Source organism: Cebus imitator, unplaced genomic scaffold (genome assembly GCF_001604975.1).
Source record: "Cebus imitator isolate Cc_AM_T3 unplaced genomic scaffold, Cebus_imitator-1.0 Scaffold205, whole genome shotgun sequence".
Classification (NCBI taxonomy): domain Eukaryota; kingdom Metazoa; phylum Chordata; class Mammalia; order Primates; family Cebidae; genus Cebus; species Cebus imitator.
The window spans coordinates 267,329-284,841 of record NW_016107520.1 but is presented as its reverse complement, the minus strand read 5'-3'; the positions used below and the strand labels follow the sequence as shown (position 1 = coordinate 284,841).

At 38.1% G+C, this 17,513-nt stretch overlaps 1 protein-coding gene and 1 non-coding gene across 4 annotated transcripts in view; one reads left to right on the top strand and one right to left on the bottom strand.

The window, feature by feature from the left end:
- WDR70 (WD repeat domain 70) overlaps positions 1-17,513 on the top strand; it is a 329,425-nt gene that overhangs the window by 266,445 nt on the left and 45,467 nt on the right. For all 3 annotated transcript variants that reach the window (XM_017548233.2, XM_017548235.2, XM_037745605.1), the window contains exons 11-13: positions 7,809-7,908; positions 11,198-11,282; positions 12,726-12,864. In XM_017548233.2, the coding sequence (XP_017403722.1) occupies positions 7,809-7,908; positions 11,198-11,282; positions 12,726-12,864 (324 nt within the window). The remainder of the gene's footprint in view (positions 1-7,808; positions 7,909-11,197; positions 11,283-12,725; positions 12,865-17,513) is intronic.
- LOC119474058 lies at positions 10,478-10,584 on the bottom strand. The gene has a single exon (XR_005203362.1). It is a non-coding gene; the product is annotated as a U6 spliceosomal RNA (small nuclear RNA).

Below are 17,513 nucleotides of genomic sequence, written 5' to 3'. Positions count from 1 at the left end.
GGTTTCTCTGCATTTCCTGAATTTGAATGTTGGCCTCTCTAGCTAGTTTGGCAAAGTTCTCATGAATGATTCCCTGAAATATTTGTTTCCATTCTCCCCATCTCTTTCAGGGACACCAATTAGTAGTAGATCTGGTCTCTTTACATAATCTCAATTTCTCAGAGGTTTTATATGTTCCTTTTCATTCTTTTTTCTCTATTCTTGCCTGACTGTCTCATTTTGGAAAGCCAGTTTTCAAGCTCTGAGATTATTTCTTCAGTTTAGTCTATTCTGCTGTTAATACTTGTGATTGCATTGTGAAATTCTTGTAGTATATTTTTCAGCTCTATCAGGTTCATTACATTCTTTTCTATTCTGGCTGTTTTGTCTGTCAGTTCCTATGTCATTTTGTTGTGATTGTTACTTTCTTTGGATTGGGTTTCAATGTAGTTCTGCACCTCAGTGATCTTTTTTCCTGTCTATATTCTGAATTCTGTTTCTGTCATTTCAGCTGTCTCAGCCTGGTTCAGAATCCTTGCTGGAGAGGTAGTTCAGTCATTTGGAGGAAAGAAGGCACTCTGGCTTTTTGAGTTGTCAGAGTTCTGGTACTGGTTCTTTCTCATCTTTGTGGGCTGATGTTCCTTCAGTCTTTGAAGTTGGTGTCCTTGGGATTTCTTTTTTCTTTTATCCTACTTGATGACATTGGTGATTTGATTTTGGTATAATGTGGGTTCAGTCAACTAGCTTCATTTCTAGAAGATTTTATGGGGCCAAGGCTCAGCACACAACTCCTGGACTGTATGCTCTAACTCTGGGGGTCTTGTATCACTACCTGACCTTGTTCTCTGGCTCCTTTTGATTAGGAACCCACTGCACTGGGGTGAGGGTCATTACACTTCGATAGATGGTGCCAGCTTAAGCATTTTGTAGGGTCGTGGCAGCGGGATCCATCCTTGTTCACACGTGCCAGAAGCAGCAGTAGCAGTACTGTGGAGGGGTAGAGGGGTGCATGCTTGATGGCTGCAGCAGTGTGCTTAATAGGTATTGGAGTGCCTACCTCTGTGCAGGCATTCCCAGAAGCAATGGAAGCAGCACAGCTCAGGGGGATGAGGGCCCACCCTGGCAACTGTGTGTGTGGTCAAGTTGATGGTGGTGTTAGCGTGGGGGTAGGATGCTGGCAAGCACAGGTCTGTGTGTGCCCTCTGTGCATGTTTCATGCAGCCAGGGATTGGCTGCTCAGGGAAGGGGAGGGTCCAATGTTCTCTGTCTCTATTTTCACTCAGGCAGCAGTGTTGGCACTGGGACAGGGTGTTGGTGGGGGCAGGGTTGGTGGGCTCTGTGCCCATTGAGGCACTGACTGCAATGGTGGTACAGTGTGGGTGAGGAGGTGGTGTGCACTCTTACCAGTAACAGTATCAGGACAGGTTACAGGCTTATGCTGGTTGAGCAGGGAAGGCAAAATCCACTCACGCAGACACACACCAGCAAAATGATGTAGGGGGTTGCTGTGGGCCTGGGGGAAGCTGCAGTGAGGAGAGGGTGTTGGCAGGCTGGTATATGGCCACAGGGGCTGCCCCACTGGAGCTCTCCAATGGTCAGGCATGGTCTGCCAGTGCAGGAGCTATGATACAGGCTCCCAGGGTACCTGAGGCTGCACTGCAAGCAGGCCTAGCCAGACTGGGGCCCTGGGAGAGACCCGCTGACTCAGGGATACTCAGGTCAGACCAGCCCCATTTGATGGGCAAGACTGCCCCTACAGTTTCAGGTCCAACAGTTTGCTTACAGCTAAAGTCTTCTATGTGAGCAAGTCCATCCTAGGGGTATAGGCATCCCTGGCAGTGCTCCACTACAGATGCTCCCACACCAAACTCTGTTGGCTGATGTGCTGCCCCTACTACTTTTCTAAGCAGCTTTCCCTGCCAACTAAGTGTCCATGCTGATCAAGGGGTCTCCTCCTTCTAGGATTCTAAAGGCCCATGGCAAGAGCGGGTTGCTCCTTGCTTTTTCACTTCATCTGCTCCCTTGGAGTCACTGGGGGCCAGAAGCAAGTCTAGTATGCTATAACCCTATGCAGGGTTCCCAGCTTCCTCTTCCTTCAGCCCAGCTTCTGTGTCTTCCTTCCATCTACTCTCTGAAGATCTGTTGGGAGTATGCCAGTCATTCTGGTTCCTTGGTGGCAGCTGTTCCACCTGGCTGCATCTAATCAACCATCTTGCCCAAATCTTCCTAACATTGTGAGACCTAGGTGGGAAGATCACTTCCCAATGTTGTGAGACCCAGGAGTTCATGACCAGCTGGACAACACAGTGAGACCCCTGCCTGCTCTACAAAATAAAATATAAAAACCAGCCAGGCATGGTAGCTTGTGTCTGTAGTCAGTACTTGGGAGGCTGAGGCAGGAGGATTGCTTGAGCCTGGGAGATTGGGGCTGCAGCGAGCATTGAGTACATCAATGCATTCTAACCTGGGTGACAGGAAATCACCCTGTCTCAGAAAGGAAAAATAAAATAAATAAATAAATAAATAAATAAAAGAATTTGTGGAAGATAGAGTTTTCTCTTAAGAATTTGACAGACTGTGTCAGAGAAGAAAAACTATATTTAGTCAGCATAGCCACAGACGACTGGACCAGGACTCATAAGTAGTTGTTAGAAGTGAGTCTTGGATCCAGTTTAAAAAAGTGTTGCCAGTTAGAGCCACCCAGAAATGGACTGATACTCCTTGTGGTATAATGCATTTTTTACTGCCAGAGGCTCCATGACCATCTGCTGAGAAAAGAGGTATAGAGATAGTTTTACCAATTGGGAGTTTGTATTGTATGGTCCCAGACATGGCCTTTAAAACTCTAGGCTTTTGTGCTTGCATTTTCCATCTTTGTGAATGTTTGAGACTTGATTTCTCCAAATCATAGTGTAAGGTACACCTAAGAATAAGAAGCCTATGAGACCATGCCATTGCACTCCAGCCTGGGCAACAAGAGTGAAACTCCATCTCAAATAAAAAAAAAAAAGAATAAGTCTGTGTAAGTTAATAATCAATCTCAACTTCCTAAAGAACTATGTTCTTTACTTAGGATGATTATAACAGCAGTTAAAGGACAAGTTGCAGTTTTAGATTCCTGACATTATGCCAGAAGTGTTTTTCAGTTAGGTTGACATTGTTTTCAAAGTGTGAGGCTATCTGTCATAATGGACTGTCCGAGTGTTGATGCTTGACGCAAATTTTAGGTCACCTTTGTCTCTTTTTCCTCATTGAAATATACCTTTGTTTTTAGTTAAGATGAAGTTAATAATTGAAGAGCACTTTTTGATATAAAATTTGGGAGCTCTTTATCTCAATCAACTAAAGACTTGGTGCCTTTTTATTAGATCCTTTGAAAGAGAAAATGAATTAGATTATTTATTAATTTAGAGACAGAGTCTCACTCTGTTGCTCAGGCTGGAGTGTAGTGACATGATCTTGACTCACTGCACCCCCCGCCTCCTGGGTCAAGTGATTCTCCTGCTTCAGCCTCCTGAATAGCTGGGACTACAGGTGCATGCCACCACGCCCAGCTAATATTTGTATTTTTAGTAGAAACGGGGTTTCATGATGTTGGCCAGGATGGTTTCAATCTCTTGACTTTGTGATCTGCCCGCCTCAGCCTCCCACAGTACTGGGATTATAGGCATGAGCCACCGCACCCAGCTTGAATTAATATATTTTGAGTGCATCTCTTCCTCTCCCTTGGGACCTTGATTATTAATATCCAGCCATTTATTACTTTAAAAGGGTGTTGCACTAAAATGTAAATATATACAGCAATGGAATATGTTGGAGGTCAGAAAGACTGGATCGGGCTTGTTGTGTGGCATATATTCACTCTTTCTGCATTATAAATAATGAATTCTGAGTTGGGTTTCAAAACATTACACCTCCAACATAATGCTCCTTTAAAGGGAATACTAAATGAGGAGACATAAACATATAGCAGATGAATATTTGGTGAAGTCCCTTCTTACTACAGTAAGATGAAATCACCTATAGTCAAAATCCCATATTCCCATTCAGTTCATTATATCGTATCTACATCATCACCTCTTAGATCTAGCAGAATTTTTTTTTTTTTTTTTTCAAAAGCAGATCACTTTTTCTTTACTTGAGCACTGGATGGCTATCCATCTTTAAACTTAAGAATCCCACATAGGGTGATTACAAGCACAGGGAAGCAAGACTAATTTAGGGAGCATCAGATTCCACAATCTCATCTCTTTTCTTCTCTGGAACAACAAGTGTTATAGTTAAGACTATCAAATGGAACTGTCTGCATGCTCTGGGCATCACACAGTTTGTGTGATGTGAATCCACTGGATTCTACACCTTTTAAGGTTCTTTTTCTCACTTTGCTTACTTGTATATGAGTGTGTACACATCTATATGCATGTGTGTACTTATATTTTCAAATATTGACATTCAAGATTTTGTCTTATTAATAAAGTATATATTGATCAGTTAATTGAATTATAAAGTATTATGCATTTGCCTGTTTTGTCTTTTCCCTAAGAATCATAGAGCTATAAATGACCCTGGAAAACATTTACTTCAATCTCTTTATTTTACAGAAGATAGAAGTGTGAACCAGACAGGCTAAGTAATTTGTCCCAGGTCACAGTGCTAGTTTTTGCAACTGAATCTAGATTTTGTGCCTCCTGGTTCCTGGCCCAATGCTCTTTTTAGTGTACTACACTGTCTCATCACTCATGAAATGATAGGTCTTTCCTCTATTTGGATATCTATATGTATTTTTTAACATTAAAAACAAAACTTTTAAAACAAGCAAATAAAAAACTAAATTCATTGGGAGGCCAAATGAAATACGGGACTTTTTGATAAACTGCTACCACTGTTTATAAGATTTTCCAAAAGTTACATTTAGAGTTTAGTAGTTGGTAACTTGATGGGATATGAGCAAGTGGCAGATTTTCATATTGAGGTTGGTAGCAGAGTTTTGTTTGTCCTAGGAACAGAATATTCCCAGTCTGTTCTCCACATGTGTTCAGAAAGATCATTGAAAAATAAGCAAGTCTAGTCATACTACTCCTCTGCCTAAACTTTAGCAGCTCCCTTTTGCCTTCAGGGTAAAATCTAAGCTCTTTAACATGGTATATTGGTCTGTTCTCACATCGCTATAAAGAAATATCTGAGGCTGCATAATTTATAAAGAAAAGAGGTTTAATCAGCTCATGGTTCTGCAGGCTATAGAGGTACATGATGCCGGCATCTGCTTGGCTTGTGGGGATGCTTCAGGATACTTACAGTCCTGGTGGAAGGCAAAGGGGGAATGAGGCATTCCACATGGCAGAAGTAAGAGAAGGGGGAGGGAGGTGCCACACACTTTTAAATGATCAGATCTAACGAGAACTCACCCATTATCATGAGGACTGTACCAAAGGGAATGGTGCTGAACCATTCATGAGAAACCACCCCCATGATCAGGTCACCTCCTACCAGGTCCCATCTCCAACAATGGGAATTACAATTTGACATGATATTTAGGTGGAGACACAGATCAAAACTATATCACATGTCTTTATACAGCCTTGATATCTGGGGCCTGTTCATATCAGGTTCCCACCATTCCTTTGGTTTCTCACAATTTCTGTAGGAAGTCTGGCACAGTGTGGATAGATTCTCTTCTTAGGGTCTCACTAGGCTAAAATCAAAGTATTGGCTTGGGATGTGGCTGTCAATCTGAGCTCAAGGTTCTCTTTCAAGCTTATTGGTTGGTGGCAGGATTCAGATACCTGTTTCCTTGACATGTGGCCCCCTTCATCTTTAAGCCAATAGTGACATGTCAGACACTTCTCATGTCTCAAATTTCTCTGACTTCCTCTTCCATCACATTTCTGTGACTTTTTTGTCAGCACTGTAGCTCATCCAACTGCTTCAACCCCACCTGGAATCCAAGATAATCTACCTATTAAGGTTAGCTGATTAGTAACCATAATTACACCTGCCAAGCTTCTTTGACCATATAAGGTATTCATGGGCATCACACTAGGGGGCAGAGGTCACGAGAGTAAAAATTTGGCTTACCACAGTGTAGTATCCTCTGACCAAAATACTTTTTGCCCTCACCTCCTGCTCCTGCAACTGCTAACTTTTACTTTATCTGTTAGATCTCTGATTTATTTTTTCCCTCATTGTCAAGTTTGGGTTAGGACCTTCTCCTCAGTGCTTACATATTACTCTGTATTTCCCCATTGTAGCACTTGTCACTCTGTGTGCTGATCTGTATCCTTTCAGGGGACTGCCAAGTCTTTGAGAAGCTGTGCTTATTTCTGCACATTAGTGTTTTCTCTGATTAACTTACGTAGTGTCTGCCATACAGTTGATGTCCAATTTAAAAAAATGCTGAATCAATGAATTCTTTGTATCCATGAAAGGTAGAAGCATGATAACTAATATAAATTCTAAGACTGTTACCCAGAGGAAGAACTGAGAAGCCAGTTTTCAGTTATACAGATTTTTTTTTTTTAATGAAATGGCCTTCTTTTATAAGGTGGTGTACTCCTCATTACTGGATGTTTTTTTAGATGTAAGCCCAGGGACTGGGTGTCAGGGATATTATCGGGAGGGCAAAGTACATGAGCTCTGTTTTGTGACTCATTCTTCATAAGGGTTGCTACAAGAACAATGGAGATGAGCTCACTTGCATTCCCATACCTGTGGCTCCCAGGAGGGACTCACATGCTGTCATTACCAGCAGTGCCTCTGTCTTTTGCTATGGAAGTACCCTAAGAAAATTGGTAATGGCCCAGAATCATTGTGTAATTAGCCAGCTTGTCATGTTGGTGTGCATACACAGGTGCACCTAGACACACATACAGAACTATTATAGAGGTTACCTTAGTAATGACAGCTATGTAGGGGACAAAGTTTTTAATGGACCAAATGTCTTCATTCATATAGACCATACCTTTTGAGGTAATTGACTTCCTAGTACCTTGTGCTGGTTGCTAAGTCATAACTGAGTGGCAAGTTTGGTGTAGTAGAATTACAAGTCATTAACTGTGTAGAAACAACATTAGAAGTAAAAATACTATTAAAGATAAATCAGTAAGAGAAGGATTATAATGCAGTATTTAGGAGTATTTTTGGTTCAAACTCTTCCCTACTGCTTACAAACTGTGTGGCCTTAGACAAGGTACTTCGGTTTCTGTACCTCAGTTTCTCAAACTATAAAATGGAGATAATAGTAGAACCTAACTTACAGAGTGATTGTGAGGACTAGATAGGCAAGATAGGAAAGCATATAGTGCCTAAAATACAATAAGCATTGTGTAAGGGTTAGCTACCATTATTATTATCGTTATTCATTCTACAGGCACATTAAGGATAGTTCAGGACCTCCAACCATGTGCATAGTGTATGGCATATCCTAGGAATACAATAAATATTTTGGGGTAAATAAATGATTGCTCACTTGTAATCTTGATTTATATTTGCTGTTTCCGATAAATACAGGAACTGGTCCTAATAACTTTATAAGCATAATATGAATAAGTAAATATGAAGAAGTTATTGTAGCCTTATCTTTTATAGAGCTTGCTAGGGCAATTTGGAAAAATGTCTCCTGCTAGGACTTACCTTCTCTATTCTTTATTAAGGCAAATGGATATTTTTAAAAGCCTTTTTTTTTTTCCAGAAAACAAATTGCAGTCATGTGAAATTAATACTTTGCCTATAGGTGTGTATCATCGTCATCATGATAAAGTGAAATGTTCTTGCCACAGAAGTATTCTCTTCTGAATTCAGGTGAGATATTAACACTTTGTCTTTGTGAATAGGTTCATCCGAAGTTCCACTATAAACAGGCTCATGACCCAGGCACAGACACTTCCTGTGTGACTTTTTCCTATGATGGTAATGTTCTTGCCTCTCGTGGAGGTAGGTTAAAAGCTTTCATTTTGATGTATTTCTGTATATAAAATGATCATCTTTAACAAATATGATGGTAATATCCTAGTGCTTAGTAAAGCTTGCCGTCATTTTTGTTAATGTACCTTTGCCAGTCTGATTTCTTCATTAAAATGCATTTCCAACTTAGCAACATTATTTGTATTAAAAATTACCAAGTAAAATTTTTAAATATTTACTTATTTTTTGCCTAAGTTTTTCATTTATATTCAAATTCCATAAGAGTTTGAAGCCTCTACAGATGATCTCTGCCTCTGCCTTGGGAAGTTTATAGATGATCACCTATATTCCTTCCATACCATTTTATAATTCTGTGTCTGGTACTTCAAAGTCTTCTATTTGTTGACCATTGCCTTTTTTTTTTTTCCAGTTCAAATACTAACTTTTAAGAAGTCTATATCTAGATGTTATTTTTAAAAACAGTTCTATATGGTCATATTGTAAGTTTACTTATCCACATTCATATGGTTGGATATAGCTTTCTAATTTTTTGCTAAGTCTTTATCACATAGATAGGCTGTGTACTGATAGAAGCAGATGGAAAATAGTGAAGGCAGCATTGTGTGAGAGTATGGGACATAGCTGAAGATTTTCCTATAGACCCATATATGGGGAGAGAAAAGAAATAGCATAGTAAGTAGGTTGGAGCTGTGTTACAGAGGGTCTTAAATATCACGTAAAGAAAATTAATACTAGTAGCATGGTAAGTAGATGGGAACTATGCTGCAGAGGTCCTTACATAGCCTTTATTCTGTAGGCCAAAGGAGGAGCTACACTTTAGGCAGCTGAGTCTAGCAGTGCGATATTTAGCTATTCATTCAGTCACTCAACTACTGTATATTAAGCACCTACTATGAGCTGTCATTCTGTTAGGTGCTGGGTATAAACTGTAAACATTACAGACAGAGTCCTTTTCCTGAAAGGACTTTACAACCCAGTGTGTAGGATAGTGGAAGTGAAGAGAGAGGCAAGAGAAGTGGCATAGCTTTCCCCTCAATTTAACTAGTCTTTGTCCTTTTACCCTTGGGAACTCATTCAGATTCTGTTTAAGAAAACTTTACTGTTGTATCTAAACTTCTCTCACTTGTGTAACTTTAAAAAATCAAAGCACGTATACATGCAATATTTCATGATACACATGGCAAATGGGATATGTATAAAATATGTATTTTGGTCCATCAATTCTGACCAGCTACTTGAGTTCAGAGATGACTCCCAATTAAAGTTCTATATATTATTTATTTAAAACAATGGCTCTCATTCCAAGAGTGTATCTGAATCCCCTAGGAAAGTTTTCAAATGATAAATGCTCCACTTAAGAATTCCTACATCCACTCATGCATCTTTAGGATGGTATATCCAAGTCTCTGAGATGGAGTTAGGGGAGAACAGGGGAGAAAGGAAAAGTGTAGATTGAATATTCTTCACAGGTGATAGAATAGGTGAGCCCATAATTACTCCACTGAGTAATTACCCAGTTGATAATTACTCCCTTAGAAGTATAACTAACTCTATTTCAGTAAAATCCATTTTGATGATAATTCTTACGTTTCCCTTCCATCTCTCTCTCTCTCTCACACACACACACACACACACACACACACACACACACACACACACGTGTATGTGTGTGTGTGTGTATATATATATATTTAATATGCATATTTAATAGATTTTGGATAACTTAATTGGTTAATATCACATATATACTGTATTCCATCATTTTCCTTCCTGGATGTATAGAATATGACAGATAGAAATCTGTTTAGCAAAGAGTACTCAGGGTGTTACAAGGTGCTTCTGCTAACTGCATAACCTGCTGGATTAGATGGAATTAATATAGGTTAATGTTTTCTTATTTTTTGAAGATTGTGGGGATATGTAACCTTTTTTTAAAGACCAAAAATAGGCTGGGTGCAGTGGCCCACACCTGTAATCCCAGCACTTTGGGAGGCTGAGGCAGGTGGATCACTTGAGGCCAGGAGTTTGAGACCAGCCTGGACAACATGATGAAACCCTGTCTCTACTAAAAATACAAAAAGTAGTTGGGCGTAGTGGTGCATGTCTGTAGTCCGAGCTACTGGGGAGGCTGAGGCAGGAGAATCACTTGAACCTGGGAGGCTGAGGTTACAGTGAGTTGCAATCCCACTACTGCACTCCAGCCTGAGTGACAGAGCAAGACTTGTTCTCAAAAAAAAAAAAGCTAAAAGCAATAAAGTGACATTTCAAAGATGAGCTTACAAAGTTCTCCCAGTACAAGCAGGTCCTGAGTCGAGCCAGTTGTGAATTAGTGCACCTGCCAAAAGTGGTTTCAGAGGAAGCGTCACTGTAAAAAGGGGGATTTTTTACTGAACTCTTCACTCTCCTCATTTGCACCTGATTCTGATTCCTTATTGGACCCAAGGGGTTGAGGCAGGCCTCAGCTGTGGGCACTGGGGAGCAAGAACACTGAAAACATTATATAAATTTGGTTTTTGTTCTTTTCAGGAATTTGCCCTATAGAAATATTAAAAAGTGATTTTTAAAATTTATTCTTTATATAAATATGGAATGCTTCACAAATTTGTATGTCATGCTTGTGCAGGGGTCATGCTAATCTTCTGTGTATCGTTCCAGTCTTAGTATTCGTGCTGCCAAAGTGAGCACAAAAAGTGATTCTTTAAAAATATTCATTATTCTTTAAATGGCTTGGCAAAGCTGTGCTCCCCAGCAAAGTGAAGAATGATAGCTGTAGGTAGAATTACACTGGAGAGAAGGAAATCGCATGGCTCACCCTTATTAACGTTAATGGATAGCTTTACCCACACACCAGTGGGAAAAGGAATCTGTTGTAAATTGAACTATTTTCAGTCCTGATAGTTGTTAAATTAAAATCTCTTCAAGAAGTCAGGTATGTTCAAATACACCACAGGGGAACTACCATCTGCTCTAATATCATACTTCAGAGCAGATTCTCCAGGGTACCTTCTACCTTGCAGATGCTACATCTATCTGGAAAGTAATTTCTAGAAGGCTAATTCATTATCACATAGCTTTCAGCTGTTCTTGTGACTACTGCTTTCAGGCTCTCTGAACAGTTAAAAAAGTAAAACATGCTTGTGTGAGTCTAGCATCTTTCTTCCTTTCTTTCCTCCCTCTTTCTTCCCTTCCCCTTCCCTTTCTTCCTTATAGTTATACATTAAGTTTAACAAACTGGGAGCAAGTCCTTTTTGCACAATTCACTTTTTTGTCTTTTTTCCCCCCCTCATTCCTCTGTCAGGTGATGATTCATTAAAATTATGGGACATACGACAATTTAATAAGCCACTTTTTTCAGCCTCGGGTCTTCCCACCATGTTCCCAATGTAAGTAGCATATTTAAAATATTTGATCAGCATAGGAGAATAGAAAAGTATTTTTACCTTAATGTTAATTTATGTCATAGGGCTTTTAGATCTTCTGGAAAAGAGACTTGAGAGAGTGATCAAAATCTGTTTTTTGAAAAATATATTTTATTTTTTCTTATTTTGCACATTCTGTAGACTTCAGAAACCTTTTTTGAAGTTAAAATTATGTATTTGCATTTATTCATGTGTTTGTGTGTATTGTATGCATGCACAAGTCTTGAGGTAGTAAAAATGTTTTAAGAGATTCAATTGTTCTTTTAATATTGTATAAATGACAAGGTGGGCCTTTTAAAATCTCTGTTTTTTTAAAATTTGAGCTGTCATACCATTAAAGCAGTTTTTAATATTTACTGAGCATTTATAGTACAGCTCATTTTCTTTCTCGTTTTTTAATCATTCAATTCAATAATTCAGCATCCTTCACTTGTTCAGACTGTCTCACTGTTATCTCCAATCTACTAAATTGTCACCTGAAACTTTTAAAGATTTTCTTGAGACAGCTGAGTTGAAACTTGACCTCTAAGTCCTATAGTTGGTGCCTAGGCAAATTGTTCTATTTTAGTAGAAATGAAATTTTATACCTGTGTCAATAATGACGCTAGCATGATGATAATGCAAGCATCAAGTGAAGGAAGCTGTATAATAATGCAGCACTAACTCTAACACGGTCTGCTGCCCATTGCATTTTATGTTAAAACAAACAAACATGAGTTTATAGCTGATGAGAATTTTTTGAGCTATTATACCTGCTACAAGTAATGCTAACTATATAACTTCTTTGGGTCATGTCTTGGATTAGTCACAGTCAGATGGCCAGACCGCCAATAACAAAAGCCTTGGAATCAAAGCCATCTATTAGGTTCCGGCAGTGCAACCTGTGGCTCATTTCATGGTGTTCGACTTGACATAACTCAAATTATTTGGGGGTGATGGTAGTGGTGTTAGTAAAAATAGTTTTTAAAATGGCCAAAATAATCATTACTTAGACATTAATCATATATATATATCTGTCTGTAGACAGTCTTAATGTCTATATGGAGTTTTTAAATGCTCCCTTTACATTTAAAAAAATTGTAATGTGGAAGTTAAAAAGCACAGATTCTGGAATCAGACTGCCTAAGCTTGAATCTTAGCCACGCTGCTTACTTGTGTTACCGTGTGCAAGGTGTAACTAAATTATTTTCTTCAGTTTCTTCATCAGTAAAATGTGGATGATAATATCTACTGCATAGGATTATTGTGACCATTAAATAAATTAATGTAAGTGCTTGACTCATAAGCCCTGTATAGGAGTTAGCTCTTATTACAGTGATGTTTTATTTAATTCATTCATTATTGTTAGACTATTGTCCAGCTTATGGAGGTCATAAGCCTATACTCATAAACTCTTTTTTTCTATAGGACTGACTGCTGTTTCAGTCCGGATGATAAGCTCATAGTCACTGGTACATCTGTGCAAAGAGGATGTGGCAGCGGCAAACTTGTTTTCTTTGAGCGTAGGACTTTCCAAAGGGTGTATGAAATAGACATCACAGATGCGGTATGTATATTCTTTTCTCCTTAGCTTTGAGAATATGGAAAGTTTGCCTCTTACCTATCTTTTGTTTTGGTTTTGTTTGTTAAATAGAATATAACCTCTGGCCTTGAGAGCACAGTGATAGCTGCTTTTCACTCTAGCATAGAGTTACCAATATGCCGTGGACTACTGATCTACCCCATCCCTTTCCCCGATCCGTTATTTCCTATGGGCCCACACTTAGGTAGGAATTGCAGCTGGGCCTGAGATGTTTCCCCCTGTCTGCCAACCAGGTTGTGGAGGGAAGAAGGTGATCAGCATGTAGGATACAGAAAGGAGCATCCCATGATGGGCATGTTGGTGAGGATCTAGGGATTGTTGACGGAAGTGTAAGCTTAAGAAGTGACAAAGTTTATCATTTTTCTTGAAACCGTGAAAACTTTGACAGAACTCTGCTTTTGTGGATTGTAGTCATTAAAGTCAGGCTCAGCTTGCACCGAGCTTCATTGCTCTTTAGTTATATGGAAGTTTAAAACATTTCAGATTTAACTTCTACATCTTAAAAAAGTACATTAGTTTTCTTTACAGATTTATATGAGCACTAAAACACCAGCATTCACTCACTCACTCATTCACTCATTCATTCATTCTTTTATGTCCTGAGATTGAGACTGGAGCCACATGTAATAGAACAATAATGAAAATTCCCAGAGGAAAATTTCAATTCCTTTCAACTGTATTATTATTTACATGGTAAGGAAAATCTGTAATTTTCTGAGTATGAAACAGGCCAATTAATGTCTGTGTAAATTTTCTTTGGCTCATTGTCAAATCTTTTAGTAATATCCTATATCTTAAACAGTGCTCTTATGTAGGTTTTTTCATGTTGTTTCAGCACTTTGTAAACAGTTGAGACATATAATGTACTTAAGTGACTCAGACAATTGAACAACTGTTTTTAAATCACCAGCAAAAAACTCCTGTCTCAAATGTTCTAGTATTACTGTGAAGTCTTAATTTGCAGGTTCTGAATGTAAAACCATGGTATAGTTAGAGTATTATAGGAAAAGTGAAACAAACAGTGAGATTAATTATAGATGAGTACTTATGTTTAATAGATTCTAATCTCATGACATAATTTGAAATGTGCCAGCACTCACAATGCTTTTTCTGGGTGCATTAGAAACCAACTAAAACACTAGAATCCAAGAAAACAATCGACTCTATCAACTTTAATCTTAGAAAGTAAAATTACTATAATTGGTTGTTAGAAATAAGCTGTGTTCTGCTATGCCTCTCAATGACTATACATTTCAGTATCACACTTGATGTATTTTTAAATTGTAGCTTAAGTTGAAAGGTAAATAAATTAAGGAATGTAGAAGTATAATTGCACTTTTAAAGACATGCTGGGCTTCTGTAGTTTATAGCAAGAACATGCTGTTTGCTGGAAAAATTAGTGTCTCATAATGTGTGATACATTTTTTTCTCTGTGTTACCTTTATAGGTAGATCTTCTTCTCCATAGTACTTACCGCCACCTCATATATTGTATAATTGTTTGGTTTGTCTGTCTTCTTCTACCAGGATGTAAGTCACTCACACAAGGGCAGAAACTTTTTGTTTACTGCAGTATCCTCGATGCTTTGAACAGTGCCTGGCATATAGATAGCTCTTAATATTTATTGAATGAGTGAGAGAAATACTTGGGAAGTGCAAGTAAGGCCTATTGTAGATGATAGGTGTGTCTTTGGAGAGCGAGGCAGGAGAGAGATATCTAGAGAAACTGGTCCTGTATACAATAAGAAGATGACTATCTTGGGGGGGGGGTGTGTGTGTGTGTGTGTGTGTGTGTTTTAAGCAAAGGAAGACACATTCAGATCTAAGTTTTGAAATGGTTAATTCTTTTTGAAATATAAAGTTTAGTTTTTTAAGATTTGGTGAGCCTGCGTAGATGAAGCCAGAAGTTTATAATTTGGGAGACTGGGTGAATGTTCATTGACATCAAAATACGTAGAGAGAAAATAAAGCAGATTTTGGAAGAAAGTGAATTCTGTTGTTGTTATGTTGAGCTTGAAATACCTATAGGACTTCTGAGACACTCAGTATGCAGATGGTTTAATCAGTTTGGTGCATAAGAGAAAGAAGAGACAGTTTTGAGAAAAAAACATTTATAGTGCATAGTTGAAATGTTGATTGCTAATGAGTTTGATTAAGGCAAGGGAATAAAGGATAGAAAAATGAGCCCTAAGAAACATCATTTAAGAGACGAGCAAATGAAAAGAAGCTAAGAAAGAAGTTTCACTAAATAAATAGAACATCCAATATTGAATCATCTTAGAAAAGTCAGAAGATAAATTATGAGATCCATTTTAATAGATGGATGAAGAGAGAACTTCAAATAGCTACAAAACCACGCACCCTAAAGAGTCCTATTAAATTGTTGGTTTAGTGAGGGTGAGGGCTTATTGTTATTGTTAACATCAAACAACATCATTTTTCTGTTTATATATGAATGCTCTGTTAAATAAAGGGGCTTTTAACAGTCCCTTTGACCTATTGTACCAAGTTTTATGTCTTCTTGGAATGTAAAAATATAAGTAAGTACATTTCTTGGAATGAATAAAAAGGTGGACACTTTGCTAGAAGAGCCAAAAGACACCTCTTTTATAATTCTGTGTTGGAAATACCACACTGCATGGTAGTATTATGTTCAGTTTTAATTTGCATAAAAGGCAGCATCTCAGATTCTTAGTATCAGTGTACTTGTTTGACCAAGGCACAGACAGTGATGACATTATGTCTATTCTAGATGTGTCCATTTACTGTAGTGAAGTATGATTGGTTACGCTCCTCCCACACTCTCTTCTAAAACAGAGTAAACCCTTACATGCATATATTCTAGGACACCAGGTTCAGTATATATATATGGAGCCAAACATTGTTTTCAGTCAGAAGATGTTAACAATCTATGCAAATATTTTTATTAACTAAACTATCTTCACAAAAACATAGCTTTTAAAAAATATAGCAAATATACTTTCTATAATTATTTTTGAAATAAAGTTTTTTAAAGACCAAAGCTTGTTTTAATTCTGTTCTCTGCATTGTCATATTCTTTGAAAAATGTTTGCTTTCTCTATTCAGTGTAGAGATTCTAAAGTCTGTTTGCTAGGAAATAGTGTATGTTTCTTTAACATTTGCTATTTCATGATGTTTGCACACATTTTACAATTTTGCTAAAATTTTTAGACATTTCCCTTGTAGTCTAATTACATTTACTCAAATTATACACTGAAATGGTTTGTCTGTGTTCCCCACCCAAATCTCATCTTGAATTGTAGCTCCTCATGCGTTGTGGGAAGGACCTGGTGGGATGTAATTGGATCATGAGGGCAGGTCTTTTCCATGCTGTTCTCGTGATAGTGAATAAGTCTTATGAGATCTGATGGTTTTATAAAGGGGCATTCTCCTGCGCATGCTCTCTTGCCTGTTGCCATGTAAAGATGTGCCTTTGGCCCTCCTTTACCTTCCACCATGATCATAAGGCCTCCCAGCCCTGTGGAACTGTGAGTCCATTAAACCTCTTTCCATTATAAATTACCCATGTCTTTATTAGCACTGTGAGAACGGACTAATACACACACGTATGCACACACATGCACGTGTGTGTACATACACACTCTTCTCTCTCTCTCTTATTATCTAATTCTTTGTGATTTGAATAGTATGACTGGCCTCTTTTCTAAGATGAATTCCAGAATATAACTTGAATCTTGAATTTACAAATCCACTTTTGTTTTTGTGTAAGACGGCAACTTATGCTTTTTATGCATTATGTAAAGGGCTTCCATTACTCTGCTTTATGCAATAAAAGCATAGGAAAGAAAGAATGGATAAAATACAATTTGGAGATGACATGTTAATTATTAAAATTAATTTTATTTGGAGAAAATTATGAAATTTTAAGCTTTTCTTAAGACCCGTTATTTAGGGAAATGCTCTAAAATAACAATATTATTAGCTTGGTAGTTTTTCATCAGATGATAATGTAGATAATTTATTGTGAAATGAGTAATAGAATTTTCTTTTTAACTAGTATAAACCGAGTGACTTATGCAATTTTACCAGTATATTACCATTTATATTTTTTAGCTTAAGCATGGTTAATCAGGTTTTTTTAACCTGATATTGTTTCATGGTCTCTGCACCTCACTTGCTTTTGACAGTAATTTCAGAGATAGCTTGCATTCTCATGGGTAAAGAAGGAAAAGGAGGAAAGGAAAAAAGCCAGAAATTTTACACCTGAGCCTAACTTCTTTTCTAATTTGTGTGTTTGCTTAGGTACTTGGGTGAGAGACCTCTATTTTTGTAAATAAGGCTGAACAAAATTAGGATAAGAAAGAATTAAAAAACTAAACTTTTATTTTTTAAAACACTGCTATACCTTCAGGCATAACTGATCTAGTGTTTGGCCTCTGAAATGAGAAAAAAGGAAATTTGCTTTGATATTTTCAACTAGTATGCCTTGGGCATTTTAAAGTCGATTGAAAAGGCCTGGCATGGTGACTCATGCGTGTAATCCCAGCACTTTGGGAGGCCAAGGCGGGTAGATTACCTGAGGTCAGGAGTTCAGGACCAGCCTGGCCAACATGATGAAACCTTGTCTCTACT